Consider the following 23413-nt stretch of genomic DNA (forward strand, 5'->3'; position numbering starts at 1 on the left):
CGAGAGTTACGCATACGTGCATTTTGAGGAGATTTAACTAGTGTGCTTGGGTAGTGATTAAGAAAAGTTATATATATATATATATAGCATGAGCACGTACATCACAGAAAATTAGAATATTGCATAATAAATGATTACTTTTAATTTTGCAGCTTGGCAAAAGCCTCCGGTTTAATATTTTAGTGCAGTATTTTTCTTTTGCCTTACTTTTTTATTTAAAATATTTTGGGCAGTAAGCCAAAATAGGCAAACAAAATCGTTGTTGTTTGAATTTATCTTCTAAAATCTTGAGCTTTTCTTTGACTGTAACGAATTCTGACTGCGCTTTCACTGTCACTTTGGGCTAAACCAACTAAAGTGGCTCCTCCGAGAGAGACGTATTCTGCTGAATACAAAACACAGAGTGAAACGTGTTCATAGTATGTATTTGATTGTCGCCACGTTTAAAGTAAAATAATATCACCGTTTTCTTTTGTTTTACCGTTCGGTCTGAATGTTTCGCGGCCGTGAAATGTAGACATCCCCCTCTCGCCGAATGTGAGATGGTACGGCCCAGACGGATTGTTGCAATGCCTCTTGATGGGCCAGTAGGTACCCTGACTGAACACAGGATGTCTTGACGCTCGTGGCACATCTGCTGTTTTTCTGCAATATATACCGCATTTTATTTATGTATATCATCCGTCGACGCGTAGACTTTTCTCCCGCAGATGTAGGAGGCGAGAAAAGCAAGCAAAACAAGTGCAACTGCCCTCTCGCGTATTCGGAAAGGTTTACCAGCGGCTTTGCGACGCTCTGTGGCTTGTAGGAACCAACTGCACCTTTTAATCCAGAAACTTCTCTCGGTATCGATATCATCTACCTGTACGTGTTGGAACATTTCCGGGGTGTTTTTTCTTACGCCTTTTTTTTATACAAATTCCACCAAGTGTGCTGAGACGGTATTTTAACGCACAAACAGTGAAGGTGTAATTACTTCACACTTGCAACATGGCTGCTGTGGGAACCGCACAGAGAAAAGTTTGACGTGGGAGAAGTTTAATGCGGCTGCGAGTTTGTACGCGAGGAGTTGTCCAGATCATAAAGTCGCAGCTGACCTGCCACCGCTGTCCCCGGACTACAAACCAGTGGATGAACCGTGTGAGAGCCGCCTCCTCCTCCTCCTCCTCCTTCTCCTCCTCCTCCTCCTCCTCCTCCGCCGCCGCCGCCTCCTCCTCCCGAGTCACTGCAGTGGACTTTGTGGGGAAACTGTGGTGTCTTCCTCACTATCGCAGGCTGTGGTGGCGTTAAAGGACTCGTGTCGTCTGTCTGAGGCCGCATTTCGAGGTGAAGATGCATTTTTCCATACCCGAAACGGAGGTTCGCTCGGGAGAAAACGGCTCGACATATGTGGTGAGCATGATAATGAGTGTTTTTTTTTTTTTTTTTTTTTGTGTTGCCCGCTTTCACCTGGTGCGTGTTAGTGAGTGCTTGCTTCCAGCTGCCCACAGGTCGGGCTAATGTCACTACTGCACGACTCCTGCTGTTTATGAAATATTTGATAAGCAAACAACTGCCTTGAGCTGCGCACGTGCATTCTTATTAAATTAAAGCGCGTCACATCAAGTCCAGCGAGGTGGACTAACTTAATCCGGACAGTTCAAACGTGAAGAAGTTGAGTGAAATGATGCTGACCTTCAGCTCAGTCTGCTTTTCAATTTGAGATTGTGAGGCCGTGGAGAGCACCCCAGCCTTCATCGTGATTCATCACTATTTTTTTGGCCCCAGACTTTATCTGGTAGATGTGATAACGTGGCTGCAAAATGTTGCATTGCCGTGGGAAATCTGAAGTTGGTGCCGTTTTTCTGCCTGAGCCACCTGAAGAAACTTGAATGTTGCCCATGTCTCTGATTCCTCGCATGAGCCACAACAGAGCCCCTTTTGTTTTAACGCTTTGAGTCGACTCATAAATCCTTGCTGAGAGTTGAGGTTTACCAAAATAACATTGCACTTCTCCTTGTTATTTCGGCAAAAAAAAATACAGCCAGCCTTGTCTTTTATACTTTTATGTCCCCCATAACAGATATATGAGTGTTGACAGCGCATCTAGAGCAGCAGTGATTTCTTCCTCAAGTCTCTCTCGATTATAAAGGAGGATCCCATAGCCTGTGTGTTTACTTTCCTTCGATCTCTTCTGTATCTCATTGTTTTTTTTTTAAATGCCGCTCCGTGCCCTCTATGCCCTGCCATTGTGTTTAAAAATGCTACGCTTTGCGTTGCCGTGACACAATGGCACATACCTACTGTGGTGCACTCAGGCTTTCATTCAAGAAGGTTGGCGGAGGACAGCTGTAGATTAAATTTTCAGCTTTTGTGGAAGTTTCACGCTGTTTTTCCATTGTGAATTGTGAACAAAAAAAAAAAAAAAAAACCCAAAACATTGTGCTAATGTCTGCCAGATGTAGTATTGTATTATAGTTTCCCAAAATCAGCATCGGTTCAAAAGGGTCGTGCTTGTTTAGTTTGATGGTTTAGACAGCAGTGATAATGTGAATGGGAAGTATCGTTGAGCGCGAGTTGGAAGGGAGCAGCTTGGGTTTGTTCAAATGAAAACCCACAGCATCAACTAATATTCAGGATATTAGGTGTATCGGTTTATACCAGATTTCTTTTTCTTTTTATAACACATTCTTTGTACCATCTGATTTCCATGTGACATCGCACTGGCTGTTCAAAATGTCACACGTCATTCACAGGAATGACTATTTTCCATCTTGACTCCATGTGCTCTAAAGAGTGACATACATCTTGGAATAGGCTCAGTCCTCTATGTTTGTGTGTCGGCTTCACTGAGAGAGTTCAGAATATGCTTTGGATGGACACTTTGATGCTTTTGTCGCAGAAGTGATGCACAAGTCAATAAAAGACAGTTAATCTAACATAAATCGCGTCCCCTTTGCGCTCACCTCTCGACACGTGTCGCTGCTGAAAAAGTCAATGGACTTTTAAATAGAGCGTTTTAGGTTCCATTTCTTGAGTCGTTTCTACCTGGCTGAGCACGTTTGAAGCCTGTGCTGCACTGCGAAGTTTAGTGGCAGCTTTTTCACGTCTCAGCTGGCAGTCCTGTGACTATCATTGTGACCTTCCTGTAACCAGCCCACCGGAAGGGACTTTGCTTGATTATAATGCTCAAGAGTTGTGTACCTTGGAACCACTGGGTCACAGAATCTGCAGAGTTTGCACAGGGCCTTTTAGAATAACAAGGGCTGCAGTTTTTTTTTTTTTTTTTTTTTTAAATCCAGCGGCATTCATGTGCAAACACAGACACATTTTTTACTTTTTTTGCCACACAAGCTTCCTGTTCTCTAGTAGACTTGTGCCTTCCTCTCTCTTTCACATGGCTTTTAAAGTATGTTTTGGTGGTCGGTTTGTAAAAGAAACACAGACTTCCGTGCTAAAAGTAAGTGATGGTGACTCATTTACTTGAGCTGAGGAACACGCTCAGACTTAGACATGAATTAGTCCATTTGTTTTGTCATAGTTCGCTAACCATAGAATTTGCACTCGAGAGCGTGTAACAGCTGGCATCAGGCAGTGAGCAATGTGTATAGACGTAAGTTTCGATGTGCTCGCATTAGCACATTCACGTCACAATAAGACGACGTGCATAAATAAACACATCACACATGGTTGTTGGGCTGATGCAAAGAGTAACACCTGCGTACTCACTCAAGATCATACTGTGCTTAAGATCATTTTTGGTAATGTGCAAGTAAGCACATGTGGCCTGTTGTCCTGGCCCCGAGTTGAACTGCTTTCAATTCACAAAAAAATGTTGGGTCATTTTGCATACTCATTCCTGCTTCCTGTCTGGTGACGGCCTACATGCACATCTTTTCCGTTTGTTTGTTGGCCTTCAGATTCTTTAACGGTGTGCTGCCCTGGTAGTTTTGGTCTGTGCTTATTCTTACTGTCCGTTGATTGGAGCAGAGGCATGCTGAAACTATATGAGTCTTCAAAACTCTTTTTGTTTTCACAGATTACCCACAATGTCAACTGTGAATAGTAACTGAGACAGACGGGCTATTGTCAATATTGAGATTGGGATCAACTTTTTTTCTTACTGGTGTTAAAAGTGTTATTTTTTTGTAGTGATTGTGTATTAGTCAAACTTAAAAAGGTATGTTTACTATAACCTGCAGTTTATGTTTGTTAATTGACGCAGAGACTCCAGTGTTAATGTAGCTCCCCAGAAATGTAACTACGTGCTGCGGCAACACAGATCACAGGAGCTGTGATTGGTAGTGTGTTTCCGCTTTAGTATTTCCGTCTGCTTCTCAATCTCTGCGATTTGCCAATTGATTGTTTTGGATCAAAGACTCTGTAAGGTTAACTGAGGGGGTTTGGATGACGTTTCAGCCGCCATTGTTGCAAGTGAAGCTGGAAGTAGAAACAAAAATTAACCCGACTGGCAAAAAAGACTCACCAGCGTAGATTCCTCGCGTAGGTCACAATAGTGCTTTAAATTCGCCTTAAGGCTGAAGGAGGAATTTGACGTGAAAAACAAATTTGCTTTCTGCATCTTGCTCTTAAAATAAAGACAAGGCAGATATTTGGATTGCTAATTCCAAGTGGTGGTTTTGTGGATGAGTATCCAGTGATGGCTCCTGTCAAAACAAACAAAGGATTAAAGATTCCCCATGTGGCGCTTACTCTCCTTATTTGTTAACGTCTGGATAACGCGGGGAGAAGCTGTGACTGGAAAATGGGCAGCAAGTTCTGTTTTCCCTCTGGAAGCTCGTAGGGTATGATTGAATCCAGTTCACTCTTAATTTTTTTTTTTGTTTCTCTAATGAAAACAAAGAGAGAGAAAACACACAGTTGGGAGATATTGGTTTGAAGGATGGATGTTTCGTGGCATTGTCTGAGGGGAAATCAGTAGTGAAACTTAATGCTCGATATGCACGACGTTCACTTTTGTTTCATGTGTGACTTGACGCATCAGAAGATATTTGATGCATTGACAAATGGAGCTTGCTTGTGAAGCTGTTCCGTTTGCATAATTTTAATATGTCTCCTTTGTTTCCTGCAGGCCTACAACATCCATGTGAACGGCGTGCTGCACTGTCGGGTACGCTACAGTCAACTTCTGGGCCTCCATGAACAGGTGAGGCTTCAACCATCACAACGTACCCACTGCACTGTGGGCATGTTCCAGTACAGGTCTGCGTCTGTGTGTGTGTGTGGCGCTTTGGATGTTGTGTAAATGCCACCACATCCACAGACCGTGACCTTTCACTCGCATTTGTGTCACATACAGTCGATGCGCCGCCAACCTCTCATCACTTTGAATTACGACCATGATTGCTTGAAGTGCTGCGCCCTTGTTCCACCCAGAGTTCAAACTATTGCCTGTAAATACGCAGTATTATGGAGGAGACTGGAGGGGGTGGGCGGCATGGAAGGAATGTTCTTGGCCTTTCTTACTCTTCACCTGCAGGGAAAAGGAACTTAATCTGAAAAAGAAATGTTGTTGGAAAGTGTTGAGTTCCCTGGTCTTAAGTGTGTTTTGGTCTCTGCCTGGGAGAAGCTTTTTTAGAGCTGTTTCCTCTGGGCTGTTATTAGGTAATAAGTGCGTTTAGCATCTGCTTGTTATCTTGCCACAGGACGCAACGTCGCCTTACACAAATGCCCAGACTCCCGTTTTCAAACATGAATAAATAACCAAGCGGGGGCCAAACTTCGCAATCTCCATCCTCAAGTCTGTGTTATCCACTCTTGACAGTTGCCGTTGCCTGGCAACAGGGTGTGTGGAAAGACACACTTGAATCTTGAGGCATCAACCCCAAAGGGCTTCCTGTGGCGTGCACATGACCCCAAAACACTCAGTTAGTTAAGGACCACACACTCGACTCAGATTGCAGAGAAAATGTTCATTGTTTTTATAGTTTTCTCTCCTGGAAATATTCGTCAAAGGCCCAAACCTTCTAGATTCACAGCCTGTTTATAGTAAAACTGTAAAAATAGGGCCAAGTTTTGCTTAAAAGAAGCTGCATGAGCTCACATTTACTTCAGATTTAGAGGTCTCTGGTGAGTCTGTAACCTGCGCTCGCTGTCTGTAACTACCAGAGCTGATTTGTATGTGGAACCAGTGCTGCCTCTGGCATACTGAAAATACCAAAGGGCAACACGTCGAGGTGAAAATCACCTCTCTTCCTCTAAGATTCTTGCCATATGTGCTATGAAGGAAACGGGACAGTAAATTGTGAATGAGCGTGATGTGTACGTTTTGCCCGCGGCTATACGCAGGCTAAACTTAAACCACATTAGATGCGTGATTGTAGATTTGTGAGGTCCTAGTTTAAGACTTCCATAGTTCAAAGCTAACAGCTCTCAGATGATAGAAAATGGAAAGAAATGAGTCAAGAAGCTGGAAGACAAAGTAAACTTGGAATGACTAGACATTCAGGGTTCCAGATGTGTCTGTGTGTGTGTTATGCACGGAAACTCCACAAGCTAGTCGTTGAAATGGTGCTTAAAATAAACCTGTGATTCATCTCGAACAGCCTGAATGTACCTCTCAGAAAAATGAATCCCGCAGTTCAAGAGCCTGCTGCTCCGCGCGGAAGTTAATAGGTTTATTTGAAAAGCTCGTGGTTTCCAAGATGTCGATGACTTGTTAATAAATACAAAATTTAGTAATTCATTTGTTCAAACCAAAGGCATGTAGATGGTATTAGCATTTCAGCACTGTAACCTTTGTCGCTACTTGTGGTGTGCATCGACAGATAAAGAAAGAATATGGCAGCAATGTGGTGCCTTCCTTCCCCCCAAAGAAGATCTTCACCCTGACTCCTGCTGAGGTCGAACAGAGACGGGAACAGCTGGAGAAATACATGCAGGCTGGTAAGTTATTCGTGCTGAATAAACTTTTTACAGATGGCTTGTGTTTCATTTCACTTCACTTCTGGATGAGTTTAAATCACAGCTAGAGTGGGGGTGTTTTGTCATTGCATAAATTGAATGCTCTTCTTCTTTGAATTCACATATCTGCACAATGTACACCCACCCCTTCCTTCTCAGTGTGGTTTGTAGGGGCAGTTTCATGCAATGAAAAGAAGAACCAGCGAAGGCATGTTGTTTGTTTATGAAACTGTACAGTAGCTTTGCAGCTCGCACACCGTTTCTTTGAATTTTCTCTCCACAACAATCACAAGAATGAGTTGGCTCGGTGTCTGTGGAGAGCACAGCCGTACGCTACTGTCTTCATGCCACAGTGAAGAGTTTCACTAAAGAAGTGATGATCTAAGAGAGTTGGGATGCTGACATCAAGCCTAAAAAAAAAAACAAAAAAAAAAACTTGGGATCTCAGACCTGGCAGAGGTTACAAAGGTTTTATTGGCTTGAATCCTCTTGCAATGAAGTGCTAAAACTAGGGATTTTCTCAAAATTGAAGACTGAATGTCATGAAGAATATTTCATATCTAGTGTGGACCGAGAGAAATGTGTTTTCAAAGACCTCTTTTGGAAGCTTTGTATAATGTTAGGAAACACCACTGCCCGTTTGGATGTTTTCAGAATATTACTCAAATTCTGTAAACAGGTCAAGGGTGAACTTTCTGCATACACATGAATAAGTGGAACTGGCAACCGTGCACAGGGTTTGTTTTAATCCTTTCAAGCACTGGCAGTTACAGCAGAACAAGGAAGCGTTGTTTGAGTGCGTATTTGCTCATGGTCTGGGAGCATACGCACACAGGGTGTTCTTGGCTGCGAGTTCGCTCGGTTACATCATGGCCTTTTACATAGTTATGGAAAATGAACCGCCACAAACACAATCTGCACTGATGCAGATGGCTCAGAATATTCTCATTTCGGTTTGACTAATTTGTAAAAGGACAATAGTGTAACAGACTGGCACATGCGCGCACACTTAGTCATACGGTGTCATCACGTAAATAAATGTGCTGCTCCGCGACTGAAAACTGTCTCGGTGCGAAACGAGAAGCAAAAGAGAATCATCTCGTCTTTTAACTGGAAATCTGAGAATCACGTTTTAATAAAACAGTTTGTAATGAAACTTATTCCAGATCACAAGTTGATGTATTCTTTTACCGACCTTCCTTCAGCACTGTGTTTCTTTTCTTTTTTCAATGTTGGTCTGAACATCTGAACCCTTGACAAATGCCTTGAAAGGTCAAACCCATTTCAAAACAACTCATTTAAATTGCATGACATGACATAATAGGAAGTTGCTTCATCTACAGACAAATACATCAGACTAACTGCTGAGTTGTCACTTCTAAACCCCTGCCACTCCTTTTATTCCACATTTTCTAATTACGTTGCTGATCTGCAGTCTCTCACGAGTCTCCTCTCATATTGTCTACAGTCCGTCAGGATCCGTTGCTTGGAGCCAGCGAGATGTTCAACAGCTTCTTGAGGAAAGCACAGCAGGTTCGTACTTATTTTCCTGTAACCTGCATTAGGCTGTTTTCTGTCAACATGCCTTTTGAGGAGGCGGGGGAACTCTCCTTCGACTGAAACGCTGACGCCATCCCTTCTGCCCGACTAGTAATTACTTTTCTCACTGTAGTAGAGGGAGGTGGCATTATTCGCACTGTCTGTCTCAGTTTGTGGCAGCACACACTCTTGCATCTTGGATTGTGTCATCTGTTCTTGTAAGATACTGGTCAGATGTGTCAGATTAAGTTGTCTCGCGGCTGAAACATGAGAAGTGATTACATCAAGCTTGGAACTGAGAGGGAAGCAACCTTTTGCCAGGCATAGCAACATATTTGCAGTGTGCGTGTGGGAGCTGGATAATTTTGAACCATTATATTATTTAAAAAAAAAAAGGAAAGATTGAGCCACTTGGTGATTCATCCTCACGAGATTTGCCAAAGAGTTTTTTCTTGCAGCACTAAACATTGAAGCGTGTTCTGAGCTGACGAGGCTGTAAGAACACAAACTAATTGCGAGTGGCGCGTCGATGAGTTGTTAAAACCTGGTTGCAGGATTGATCTGTCATCGCTGTGACCTGCATTTTCCAGGAGGACTAAATCACTATTATGGACAGATTCATCCGGCTCCGGCCGCATCGCATTCATTCAGCTTCTTTTTCCGTCGCCTCCCTCTCTTCACATGCTGCATTAGCGCGTCGGAGGCAGCGTTTGCACCTCTATTCAGACCTGCTGTGAAGATGGCAGGTGTAGAACAGGAGATGACTTAGCGCCCCGTGTTGTCGTTTCATCTGCGCGTTCAGTGACGGGGCTGTTCGCGACGGCCTCCCGCTGAGTGAACAGGGAAGATGAGGGATGATTTAACAGAGGTGATGAGAGACTTCCTGGAGACAGGAGAAGCTGGAGTTATCCACTTCAAGATTTCATATTTAAGCCCAGTAGCTGTTATTTAGAGGTTTGAAATATTCATAGGTTTTGCCGCAGAATTTTATTTTCCCTGCTTATTATTCATTGATTTTGTAGCTTTTGTTCCACCGCCTGCCTCGTTCAGTTAGGACTTGAAGCGCAAACAGCAGTACACAGCTGAAACGAAGGAGACAGCTTCTTTGTGTTGCTGTGCGAGCTGGTAGCAGCATAATAAATGCTCGCGATGTATTAAACTATACACTTAATCTAGCATTCAGTTTGTTAATCAGTAAAACATAGAAGTGCCTCAGCCTAACGAGTGTCGATGATAAAAAAAAAATATGGTAAATTCTTCTAAAATGTGCATATTTGCTTTATTTTTATTCTTATTGTATCATTAACAGTCCCAGACATAAACAATCTGTAATTTGATAATCAGTAATGTGTAAACATTCATATGAACAGCTACACTGGTAAAGACCCATTGACTCAGAGGGCAGTGATTAACTGCTATACGTGAAGCGTAACAATGGAAGGGCGGCTTATATGTTTGTCTAATCTCCACCAGAAATTCACCTCAGCCCATATTTTTTCCGTCTTTTGTGGCATTGTGCGATTTTTTTTTTTTTTTTTTTTTTTTTCTGTTGTTGATTGATGGAAATGAAAACACACAGCTAACCCATGAAGCTGAATGAAAGCCTGTTGCGTCTTGTGCCGTTCCCACAGGAGACCCAGCAGATTCCCACAGAAGAGGTCGCTCTAGACATCTGCCTTTCCAACGGTCAGAAGGTCACGGTCAACATCCTGACCTCGGATCAGACGGAGGACGTCCTAGATGTGAGTGCCTGCCGGACTCTGTTAAAGAGCACGAACAAATGTTTTCATCCGCTACACAGCTTGTAAAGATTTGTATTTAGACTTTGACAACTGATGGGATGTTAACAAAGTTAACGTCATCCCTGAAAGAACTTTAACAGTATTTGTATCTGTTTAACTGGACAGAGCTGACAGATACCTGGACCTTGCTTCAGACGAGCAGTATAGCAGAGACGCTACAAACCATAAATCAAATTAAGTCGTGTTTATTTATAAGGGCCCCCTCACTAAAACAGCACTAAAAGTAGTTTGTGGAGTTTTCATTACCTCAGTCTATAGCAAAACAACACCAGAAAGTATACACAAAACGAGACACTTAAGTGCAAGGCGCTCTTCAGGATACAAGAACAAAAAAAAACACCATTCAGCCGCAATATTTTGGAAATCCCCCTCATCAGGCAAGAACACGGTTCTTCTGGGAGTGTCCTGTTGTGTCCGGGAGAACGTTTCAGTACATCCGCTTTACCTTTCCTCCTCATTTACAGCTAAAAGCCACCGCAGCAAACGCTCTGAAATAACTCCTCGCTGTAAACATGCACATGTTTTGTCACCATGACCTTCGTCGGTCTTGGCTGTAAATCAAGCTTGTTAAAAGTAAAACCACCTCTGTTCATACCAGCGGCCACATCCACAGTGTTGCTGCGTGTGCTTGATTTTTTATTTTTTTTAATTTCCCACTGACCAAAAATCTCAGCTGTTTGCTGCGTCACATTGCAACAGTTCCTACTGTGTTCGTGTCTGCAGCATTCGGCTCCGCGTGCAGTTAAATTACAGAAGTAAACCGCGAAGGAACAGCAGTAATAATGCGTCCAGTTTGTGTATATTGTGTTTTATGGTGTTTTTTTTTTCTTTTAATTAAACCAGAAAAATGAACTTGCTCTTTCCACAGGCTGTTGCTACAAAGCTTGACCTCCCAGATGACCTGGTTGGCTACTTCAGTCTCTTCCTGGTTCGTGAAGGCGTTGACGGAAGTCTGACATGTACGTTTCAAGTAAAAAAAAAAAATAAAAAAGACAAAAAAATACAGGAACTGAAAACTGTTTAGACTGACAGAATGTTCCTCGTCTTGGTTACTACTGGAAACTGTTGTTATGATGTAGCAAGAGAGACGAGTAACAAAAATCTATTTGAGTTTGAACTGCTCATCACTAATTATCATATAGGTTTCAGCTAGAATGTGTTTCTCAGGATTCTGATCATTTTAATTTTTTTTTTTAAAGGCCAAAGCTGGAAACCATCAGATAGCTGATATTAATTACGTCAGACTGAACGTGCCATTCAGGGGCTTCTCAGAGAATATAAATCACACAGAACTGAAAGGACAAATTATCCATAGAAACATATAATTTAACACTGTCACTAATGTTAAGCTTCACCTGAGGATACATTTATGCAGAACCATAGGAAATGATGTGTTCTGATACCGTGTTCTTGATGTTAACATTCTTTCACTTGATAGTTCCCACAACAAAGATGGCTTTTCTGGCAACAATCCAGCAGCTCAGTATGTTGATCTCACTGGTGAGGTACTGTGGTTTAATTAAAAAAGAAGAACTGCGTTGCCCCTGAGAGTTGCATCGGTGTTCCTGCTATATTTCTTGCTACAGTGCATAATTAATTTATTAGGTGCTTAGTGAGCGCAGGTGCATTTGTTGGCTTGTGCATGCAGCAGAGTTCAGTGAACTTGCACATTGTGTCGTGTGCAGCTTTTCAGTTCGTTCAAGGGTGTATGATGTGGTTTAAGTTGTGATACAAATGCAAAATGGCATTTCTTTTGTGTTTACTTGCTATATTCCTCATTTGTGTGGCTGCTGTGGTTTTGTGAGTCACGGTAACTTTGCACTGTTCACCTTCACCTCTGATTTAGCACGAGTTCCTTACAGCTTTCCAAAAGCATGATTTATTTATTTATTTTTTGACACAGACGCTGTCTGTCTTTGTCGCTGGAATATTCACCATATTCATATGCACTTGTTGCTTACGTGTGTCGGGCTTAATGTCACTGTGGTCGTGGGGTTTTCTAAGGAAACTCAGCAGTTCAGTGGATTCCATTATGGAGAGGATAATAGTTTTGTTGGTTTTGTTGGAGCTAGAGCACATTAAAGATGAGATGCTAAGGATAGAGGTTTAATCTGAGGTGAAGAGTTAACTTGACTCTTAGAGGCACATGAGTGGGGAGTAGTCTCCTGTAACATTCGCTGAAAACAGAAATGCCACACAACACGTCCTCCAAACTCATTCTCACTCGTCAACTCACATGAGACCGTTTCGATTCACATTTCTGCAGAGCATTTGCACCCACGTTCGTGAACACCCCAGCGACCAAAGTACAGGTGTTGTAGAACCGCAGCCCTACAGGGACGAATCCCCACGGCCCCAAAGAATCTCTTCTCACATCTTCCACCTGTTAAATGCACCCTCCCCCACCTCCCTCCCCCACACACCTGATCCATTCCAGACTCAAAATGGTGCCAGGTGAACTCGGAGCAATCTGTTAGTATTTCAGGGAGGCTTTTTTATTCCAGTGAGATGTGAGAGATATGAAAGAGGAGAGCCATGTGCTAAATCTGACTCAACCGGTAGAATCCAGCGCAGCAGGCAGAGGATCAAACAAAAAAAAAGATGGTGGGAGGATTGACATAACGGGATTGCTAGAAAAAGTCAATTTGTCTCTGACAAGCAGCAAGTTTCCCAGAGGCCTGTGTGTAAATCAATATTTGCTGTAAAATATGCATGTCATGGAGAGTCTGTGTGTGTGTGTGTGTGTGTGTGTGGTTTGAAATAGTGGAGCCGCTTTTGTCTAATATGGTTCAGTTTCCCCGTTGGCAGTTTAGTTCGCCTAACCATTCAGTTTGTCTCTGTGTTTTTACTCCAGGATCAAAGTATCGTGTTTCTGTTTCCCTGCTCACGCAGGAGTAAACACACTTTTGTAAACTTAAAGGTTCAGCTTTTGCCAGAAAACCGAGCAGCAACGGACCTGAGATGTGAAACTCAAGGGGATGAGCTGCAGTGAGACAAGAAAAAACAGGACGATTATGTTAAAATTTGAATACTCTTGAGTTTTACCCCTCCAGATGGCACCTTCCTATCCCTCCTTGTTTATTGCAGCCACGTCCTTGGGACTTGTGCTCTCGTGGCTAACTCTCTGTCTGCTTTCTTTGTGTGTCTCTCTCAGTTGTGCGGAAGCTGCAGGAGTTTGAGCTGCCGTACGTTTCCATCACCAGCTTGCGGAACTCTGAATTCCACATAGTCTTACGGAAAAGGTACGTTGCCACCTGCCCACTTCCCAACTTTGAGGTCGGTCATGTTCACAGAGTTCAGCGCACACTGCTTGTGCCATCCTCGGCGCGGTGTAATTCAGTAAGGCGCATTTATTAAGCTATAATTATGGGTATTTGTAGTGCAGTGACGCACTTGTTCTTGACGTGCCAGAACGGTACTTAGGTTAACCATCCAACGTCACCGTCTTCTACGAAGTGGCGAATCATTCGGAAAAGAGGACTGTGTTTTCAGGAAGACAATGTTACCAGAAAGTAAGAAGGTCAGATATTAGGCGGGGACGTGAATCTGATGGTGCTGCAGTTAAAGGCCGGAGCTAAAACCCTTTTGATAAAATCATATAATCGTCAGTCTGCTTACGTTTACTCAAATGTTTTCGGATTTTTACTTTCAGTTTGTAAAGTGACAGTAGCAACAACAAGCACACATGTAACACATTATTAAGCTCACAGTACTGGTCATCCTGTAATGGAAATTCACAAACCAGAACCAATAAAATAAAGGTGGTGCACGACTGTCATGAATAAAAGATGACTGTGTGATCATGTGGATATTACTCCTTATCTGACCTCCTGTTAAATGCCCAGTGCTGCTCGTCTTTATTTTAATTCAGATGTCTTAATTATGTGTCATTAATTCACTAGTCCTCGGCAATTATGTTTAAATGTGTCTTCAATTATCATTTACTGATTAAATGCTTTCATTGTTTTGGACATGAAGCCAGGTTACAAACATAAGAGAAATAAACAGTCTGGAAGAGTTGCACAAAATTGAAGCCACGCCCCCTCAGATGTGACATAAACCAATTATTGGTATAAGGTTCGTCAAAGGTCAAAGTTTTAAAAGCTCCTGTAATGGATTGCATGGGTTCTCAGTGTTTTCAGCAGCTGGAGAGTTTATTTAAATATGGTTTTTGCACTGGAGGGATGAGGGTGGGTGGCTGCACCAAAACACAAGAACTGTTTAAAACTAGATCTGTTTTTTTGTTTTTTTTTTGTTTTTTTTTTTATTCAAACAAAACTAATTTTTTAAAAAGTCACATTTAAACAGCAATCAACAGCATATCCTTAAACTTAACGTTTAGTATTAATTCCGGTTTCCCCCCTCTGCTTCTGGTCTGTGGAGGGAAATAAAACCTTCTTGGGCGGGAGAACGGATTCAGCTCGTGGAGGCCACTGAAATTCGCGACTTCTCAACTCGACGGCGTTTTTCTTTTTCCTCGTGTGTCTGTTCTTTCGTCACCCTGCCTCCCGCTGACTCCAGAGGTACACAGGATGTTTACTTTCTTTCCGCCTCAAGCAAAGTCTCAGTCCTCCTGACCTAGTTTCACCGTGGAGCGTGGAGGAGCGAGGGAAGAATGAATGTAGAACTAACAAGTTGAGGTAGAGGAAAAACAGACCCCCAGTGTATGAGATCCAGGGGAGGATGAGGTCAGAGTAAATCAAAAAGCTCTTTTTGGCTAAAAGTGAGTTCTTGAAAAAAATGCTCTCGATCCACTGAGCACATTGAATGTTCCTTTGCCATGTATTACAGCATTGTCCAAAGAACCCATGAAGTTAAAACAGATTAATTTTAGATTGGCAGCATTGATCATTTTAATTATATATATATATATATATATATATATATATATATATATATGCATTTAATGTCTGGGCAAATTCACAACAGAGACTCTTTTATTGCACATTTAGTTGAGTCTCAAGTGACAAAATAAAAGCACACATAGCCAGACACCAGACTACAGATTGCACTACTTTTACATTCCCTTTCCTCCCTCTTCCTTTCACTCTCCCCTTCCTCTCCCTCGTTGCCTGTTTTGAATTGCTGATGTGGGCCGGCAACGTGCTCCGCAACGTGCTCGCCCTCCTCTAACAGCCCTCGTGTCGTGCAATTACAACATGTTAAATTTCACGGCCGCCCCGAACAGTCGGGAGACATGAATGCAATAAGGATTAGGCCGCGGTGCAAATTCGGTGCTATATTTACCGAGGCAATAACAATCCTGTCAATCAGCCGAGGCGCGGAACAGTATCGGTTCACGTCCAGGGGCCGAGAGATTAATATCCACATGCTTTATGTTTTCTTTACCCTCTCCTTTTTTTGTAATCCCAGTGAGACGTTTTTCATACGTGGCCCGAGATCCGATTCTTCTGAACAATCGAATAGGAATTCACATGCTTCTTTTTTCTAAACCTCAGGCTCTATTACTCAGGCCGCTGTCTGTACAGGCACTCGTTCTAATACAGCCACAGGGCTGCCTTTGGACCACAGCAGCAACTGTCTTTCAACCTCGTCAGCAATTAATTAATTTTATAGACAAATGTTTGCGCTGCCGTCTCACGGACTTTGAACTGAGGAATTTGTTTACAAATGAGAGTCCCTTCACATATTTGACAGACCGACTGGGCTTTATAGTGTCGATTGTAATTGTGCACTGATCACCATGGCTGTTGAAAGCCATCTGTCTCCTAATTTGATTATGCACAAATTTTTTTTTTTAGATACGAAGAAGGATTCAATCTGTATTCATGGGTTTGTTTCAAGCAGGTTCAATGAAGAAAGCAGGTGTTTCTTTGTGGTGAAATGAATGGTTTTTGCAGCAGTACGCATTCATGAGATTATTATCTCTGAGCCAAGTGTCGGTGTTAATTTAAGTTGAAACGCTTGTGCTTTTTGCGCCTTCAGCTACTGGGACATGGCGTACGATAGTGACGTAATGGACAACAGAGTCAGCCTGAATTTGCTATACGCACAGGTAAGACATTTCATTCGTTGTTTGTTTTCCAGCCGCAGAACTGATCTCCAACAAATACCTTTTAAATTTAATTCCCCCCGAGATGTGCATCCAAACAGAAAATCCAAATCAGATTAGAAAGTGTTTGTTTTGCATCTTACATCTGTTGGATTTTATTGAGCACGCATGGTGCCAGCATCGCATCAGAAAAACTGAACGGATTAGCCGCTCCATCCTTCAGCTGCCAAATGCTTTTGTCCGTCCCCCGTGTCCCTGCATCATCTGTCAATTTGACTTTGCACCACCTTGAGTTCTGTTCCTCCGCGATCGTACGAGCACAAGGTTCAGTCGTATCGAGCCGTTCAGGAGCTGCAGGCTTGATTAAAATCTGAAGAGTTTTCCTCCGCGCAGCAGCAGAATTCTGTTTTCAAGCGCGAGGATGTTTCTGCGTAATCGAATTGCTGACCCTCACCAACAAACCACATCTATCTGCTTTATTTAGTTCTTGCGCAGAAAGATGAATTTCACTTCCTTCCTCTTTTTTTTTTTCCTTCACCAGACAGTGTCTGACATAGAGCGAGGCTGGATACTCGTCAACAAAGACCAGCACAGGCAGCTCAAATCACTGCAGGAGAAAGGCTCCAAGAAAGAAGTAAGCAAGGGCATGTTTTCTAAACGACTCTTGAATGGATCCAGCTGAACCTCAGAAATATGCGCCTCCGAGGATAAATCTGGAGACTGCAGAGAGCGTTGCCTCGAGTGCATTCTGTAATGCAATTAGCCCAGTTTTCGCAATGATATGAATCTTTAATTGCATCAATCCAGAAGAGATTTGAAACGTGTTTTCTTCAGGGAGTCAGACGGAGACAGATTTTTTTTTTCCCCCTCAGAAAACTTAAATTGTTTTTTTCTTTTTTTTTTCCCCCAGTTCATTCATCTAGGTCAGACACTCAAATATTATGGCTATATCAAGTTCGACCCTTGTATCACCGACTTCCCCGAGAAGGGCTGCCAGGTCATCGTCAGCGCCGGCAACAACGAGCTCAACTTCCACGTCAAGCTGCCCAACGAACAGATGAAGGAGGGAAGTTTCAAGGTCACACGTATGAGGTGTTGGCGAGTCACATCTTCTGTAAGTGGAAACGTGTGTGTGTGTGTGTTTCGATTCACCTTCAGGCTTATTTTTATATCTGAAGGAGAAAACCGTCTGGCAGCGAGGGCTCCGATGTACAAACCTCTTCTCACCACAGCGTCAGAAACAAAACGTCTCATGTCTTGCCAAGCACTAGTTTTTACACTGTTGGTGAAAAGTGCTGACCTACGCACCATCCGTCTTCATCACTCCAGTTACCCGCACGAGGATACTGCTGTATCGATCCAGTAGATTAACACACAGAGAACAGCGTCTCCATTTGAACTGACGATTGTCTGATGTCTTGCATTAAGATGAAGGATCTACGCTGTCATCTCTGTGCAGTCAGACCGCAGCTGTTTGGGCCGTGTCTCCAGGTTCTGCACTCGGCCTCAGTATCACTTTACATCACAATAGAAAGTGTGGAGAATAATATGGTTTCAACAAATGGCGCCGAGTCAGAATGATCTGAAGTGACGGTTAGTTTACAGTCGATACCTGCCTGACCTTTAGCAGCCACACATGCTGAAGTCATCTCAGACCCAGCTCCAGTAACATCCTCAGACCTTTCACCTTTGGGTACAGGTGCTATTTCATACAGCAATGACCATACGTTTAATACGTGAGGCCTCATTTTGAGCTGTGACTGAACCGATCAGCTCGACATGTCGTTGGGCCCCGTCGGCTCCTCAGACGACAGTGACTGATGAATCAGACCAAGTCGTCAGGGTCTCCGTTACCAGCAATTATCAATTCTTCTCTCTCCGTGTAAGACACGAAAGAGGAGTTCAGTTTTATTATTTTCTTTGAAATGTTGGAGGCAAATCGGTCACAGTCAACCAAAGATTTGTCTTGGAACAAACAAGCTGCCACACAGGAGGTCTGAAGTGATTCTCCTGCCAAAACCGATGAGTAAAATCAATAGAATGTGGAATAACAAAAACATAAAATAATAAAAATCTTTATGGGGAGTGGATCTTAGATAGTCTCTGTTTTCATAGGACTTGGGAGGATTTGAGGGAAGCTCTTTAAAAATACGGAGAAAAGAACCCTGATCAGGGTCATCGCCCCGTCCTGCCCTGCAAGGTCTGACTGTGGTTTCTGAAGAAGTGAGCGTTACGGAGGCAGCAAAGGTCTAATTAAGCTTAAGATTCAGTTGCATTAAAAGTTGGAGCTTGTACAGTAGATAGCTCAGACTTAAGTTGGCCATTCTTTCTTTGTACATCTCTAACCCTGAATTCATGGAAGTGCAATAAATAACTAGTACGGTTTTAAATTTTTCAAGTTGACAGATTTAATAAATACAGAGAACATCTCAATACCCATAAGTGTTAAAAGAAAAACCATGAGTTGTAAAGATCGTGCACCGCACAGTGGATCTTCTTTATTTTCCTGCTTCCATCCAGTCAGTTGAGTTTAAAGAGGCAGTAAACAGAAGAATGTTGCAGAGGAGCCGAGCGAAGCTCCACGTAAAGACACACAAAGCTCTTCACACATCATTCCAGCAGCCGCTCGAAACCTTTTCAGACTCATTTAAACAGAGAGGTTGCGAAACGGTTTACCTTTGCACTGCATCAATGTTTCACCAGCGCAGTCATTACGTGCGCCGCAGAAACCTTTACGATCCTCAAAAAGGTAATTTGCTCCACCATCCAGACTTGTGGCAGCGCATTCGAAAAGTGAAATGCATCTCGGCTCGTCTGATTACAGGCGGAGGAGCCTCCTCGCTGCCCTGCGGGGCGATTAATTCTGGAGCTCGTTCTCCGAGGTCAAAGTCATTCTAATGAGCCCTTTCCTGTCCTGCACAATATTCAAAACATGTCATTAGGTGCAGCAATGCAACCCCCCTCATAGCTCAACAGTTGCTGTGTGTGTGTCAGACTTTCATTTTTGCCTGTATTTCCTCTTATTATGTCTCTGTGTTAGCAGCCTCATTTCTAACCCAGAGAATTCAGTCTTGTGCTCCTTGAAACATGAATTAGTTTGAAGGCTTTTGAAATTCCGTGTTTTCTTTCTTTCTGTGTCTTGCTAAGATCTGTCTGCCTGTCATTTGTAATTCAGCATAAGGAGAAGAGATGTAGGATGGCTGCTTACACGGGCGTGGGAATAAAGTAACATTACTAAAGAATGCGAGTTGGACGAGAAGACATATTTAGCTTGAAGGGAAAAAGAAATGAGCCTAAATGAGAAGTGACTGTACTGTCCGTTTAGAGGAGGGTTATGAAGATGACAATGATGACGGCTCCTGCCAAGCACCGAATCATAAAACCTTCTGTCTTTGTCCAACGCTGCAGCAAGTCCCAATAGCCAACGGTACGACCAACCCCTGCACCTCGGCCAAATGTGAGGTCAAACTGGAACTGGCCTTCGAGTACCTGATGAGCAAAGACCGCCTCCAGTGGGTCACCATCACCAGTCAGCAGGTCAGTGCCAGGCCACCGTCACTGGAAACCGCGCACACTCAAGATCTGTCGCTGTGTCTGTGTGCGTTGAGAAAATGCTTGTCGTTTTAAGATATTTCAGACTGGACGGGTTTTGGAGACGTGTGAAACAACGTATGGGGATTTGCGACCTGTGATCTTTTTCTGAAAACTGTTAGAGGAAGTACCTCAAATGAAGCAAATATTGGTCATAGAACAGGAATCAGTTCCTTCTTCATGGCGGGTCAATTTCCCAACACAAGAGGAACTGGGACTGGGTGGCATGACCAGAAACGTACATCAACAGTGTGATCAAATACACCAACGTGCCAGTATATTAATATATTTATTGAGCCTATAAACCAATCAGTCATAACATTATGACTACCGTCCTAATATTGTGTAGATCTCCCTCGTGCCTCCGAAACAGTTGTGACTCATTAAGAGAGTGGACGTAGACCTTCTGTGGGTGTCCTGTGGGGTCTGTGGGTCCTGTGGGTTGAGGGGGAGGGGCCTCTGTGGATCATCCCACAGATACATGCTCAGTGTGGAGGCCAGGTCACCACCTTGTGCTGCTCTGGGGTGGGGGAACCTTGTCACCAGATGGTCAAGATGTTGTGGTAGAAGTGTGAATGGAAACAGGAAGAAGGCCCTTGAAGCCATGCACTTACCAGATGAGCAGCTGAACGCCCAGTTACCGTCACAATGCACAGAGTTTATCAGTGTATTAAGTAGAGTTTCTCTAACTGTATTCATTACCATGTGTTTGTTGTTCTTCAGATGACCGCAATGTGGTTTTTCGCTAAGTCTCGGCCTCGCAGATATTAATGACTTTCCTGTTATGCTTTCAGGCTATCATGATGAGTATCTGCCTTCAGTCTATGGTGGATGAGCTAATGGTGAAGAAGTCGGGTGGCAGCATTAAAAAGGTTTGTGATGAGAAACCCACATTTAACACATTTTTTTTTGATGTGACATCTTACATCTCACATCACAAAAACATTTATTGCATCACTTGTTTTTCTGTCTTTGTCTTTTTGGTTTCAGCTGCTGAGGAAACGACACAACGGCTCCATCCACAGGCCCGACAGTCAGCAAGCTGTGAAATCTCCCCCTCTGCTGGTGAGAAACGGAATAGCATGTCTGTCTGTCTGTCTGTCTGTCTGTCTTTTGGACTTGGGAGTAGACCTCAGGCGAAGTTAATTTGACTCTGTGCGTTTGTTCTGACTGCAGGACTCCCCCGACCAAAACCGTGAACAGATTGTCAAACTCTCAGTGAGTACATTTTTCCTTTTTACTGCTGCTCCTCCAGGATGTGCTGAAAAGAAAAATAGTGCGACACACAGAAAATCTATTCCCAGAACGTATTGTGCTAAATCAGTGTCAGCCTGGCATTAATTATACGATTGATTATTCCATTTAGACCAAGCTGAGCTCGGTGTCTCTCAGAGGGATCAGCGCCTCCAACTCGGCAAACGATATCAGCGGCAACGATTTCCATGGCAACTATGCTTTCGAGGGAATCGGAGACGATGATCTGTAACCCTCGATTCGCCCCCCTCCCCTTTTCATTCCACTGTCGGGACGACAAAGATTACGAGCCGAGCCGAGCGGTCCACACAGGCGTCCGATTCTGCAAGATTGTAGCTTCTTCCTGGGGAAAACTGCTGCCTTAAGCTCTCAACGAACCTCTGACTGCGTCCTTTCCTTTAGACTCCGAAGGCTCGTCTCCATTTGCATCTTAGTTCCAATCATTATATTCAGACTTTTGTTTTTGAACTGGTGGAAACTACATGAAGAAAGATCCTGGATCCTTCCTGCAGTGGCTGAATGTTTTTTTTTCCGAGCAGAGAGCCAAATGTTTAGTTAGACCTGGCACTAGTGATAACACAGCAGAACTGGACGGAACGACCCAGCCAGCGAATTCCAGCGAATGTGATTTATCTCAAAAACTGCAGACTATTCAGAGCGACTGCTTGCCTACACGGACGATCATTGTTTGGCTTGGCTGCATACCAAAACGTTATTTGTGGTCCTCTTGTGTGTCCTGCTAATTGTGTGCCAAGTTAGCGAATATCTTAGCGAGATATCAGCGGTAGAGTCACTCATCCTGCCTCCAGAATTAGTCTGATGCCTTAAACTTTTTGCTTTGTTTTTGCCTCGTGGAGTTCAACCATCCAACACGTCCCGGGTTCCGGCTAAGCGTCTGTGTCGTCCGACGATAACTAGAATCTTGCAGAACTCGATCCGCGGCCGATTCGACTGAGCTGCTTGCACTTGCTGAACAAATCGTTTTGCACAGTATTACAGGCGGAGACGGATGTTTGAGTGGGCGCTCGGGGAAACGACTTTAAACATCGCGCGGAGAGACTTTTGTTTTTCCGGGGGGACTCTGTAAATCCATCTATGATTTCTTTATTTTTTAACCAATTTTTTAAGGTTTCTCATAAATGCCAAATTATAGTTTACTAAAGCATTTTGCACAAAATAAACATAAAAATTATGACAATGTCACTTTTTATATTATGTACATGCAATTAAGTATTCTGAACCTTTACTAATATCTCTATCATCATAGCTTATTGTAATCAAATAGATCAAATGTAATCTAAGCTGTATGGAACAAAGTTTAAATGGACCAACATTTATCATGTTTACATAATGTTTAGGGGACTTTTAGTTAAAAATGAGGAGTGTTTACAAATTTTGCGTCTGATTTTCCTTTCGGTCCAGCGGGCGGGGAGCGTCGGGAGCGCTCTTCGCGGCTTCACTTCGGTGTAATTCGTACGTACATTGTGCCAATCATCTCAGAGGATTTAAGCTGAAAACGGTGCTTTGGTGAAGTGGCTCATGTGATCACAAGTGCTGGAGTGAATAGTGGGTCCGCGGGGAGCGGGCGACGAAACGAACGCGTCCCCCGTTTTCGACGCTGTCCGAAGCCTCTAAATGTAAATCAGTGCCAACCTTATCAGCAGCTTTACTCTCACTGGTAGCCACAACTGCAAACGAAATGTTCTCAATAGAAAATGTCTACTTTTTATTTTTGATTCTCGTCGTCTTCGGCTGCTGCGATCCTTCTCCATTGTTGCTTTTACGGTCATTCTTTTTATTTTTTATTTTATTTTATTGTCTCTGTTGGTGTCAATACCAAGTACAGAAAGCTCTAAGGTCCTGGGTGTTAATAAATGTGTAGGTGCCAAATTAAAAGTGCAGTTTTTACATCAGCATCACTTTTAAAAGTAAATGTCAACTTTCACGAACATTGTACTGATTCATTCCGCTCACGTGCAGTTTGATTTTTAGTGGTGAGGTCAGTGACAGCTGTCTTGGTCTGTTTGTCATAATGCTAAAATAAAACTCTGAAATTCACTGTTTTCTGTCTCGTTGTTGTCAGTCAGTGGTCTGTTATTGCTCAGCACTACTCCCACTTTTATTGGCAGCAGCAGCAGCAGCAGCAGCAGCTTCGGCCTCTGCCAGGTAACACGCCCAGAGCAGAGCGAACAGGAGTTACTATGTTAACCCTTTTTTCACAGCAGACGGTTTTTAGATGTCGCAGTATCACAACTAATTTTACAGATGAAGTCTGTGAACCGTCCTGTATCGGGTGAACAGTCGCACAGCT

The 23413-nt window shown here is 43.2% G+C and overlaps 1 protein-coding gene across 1 annotated transcript; it reads left to right on the forward strand.

Annotated features, from left to right (window-relative positions):
• The first annotated feature begins 100 nt into the window (after positions 1–100).
• snx17 (sorting nexin 17) lies at positions 101–23160 on the forward strand. The gene is made up of 15 exons (XM_047574560.1): positions 101–1392; positions 5072–5146; positions 6768–6885; positions 8372–8436; positions 10074–10184; positions 11113–11203; positions 13399–13486; positions 16191–16260; positions 16799–16891; positions 17168–17371; positions 19666–19794; positions 20643–20720; positions 20839–20913; positions 21025–21066; positions 21215–23160. Exons 1-15 carry the CDS (start codon positions 1333–1335, stop codon positions 21332–21334), a joined length of 1419 nt encoding a protein of 472 aa, XP_047430516.1. The 5' UTR covers positions 101–1332; the 3' UTR covers positions 21335–23160.
• Positions 23161–23413: the final 253 nt, after the last annotated feature.

This window comes from Mugil cephalus, chromosome 21 (assembly GCF_022458985.1).
Source record: "Mugil cephalus isolate CIBA_MC_2020 chromosome 21, CIBA_Mcephalus_1.1, whole genome shotgun sequence".
NCBI classification, from domain to species: domain Eukaryota; kingdom Metazoa; phylum Chordata; class Actinopteri; order Mugiliformes; family Mugilidae; genus Mugil; species Mugil cephalus.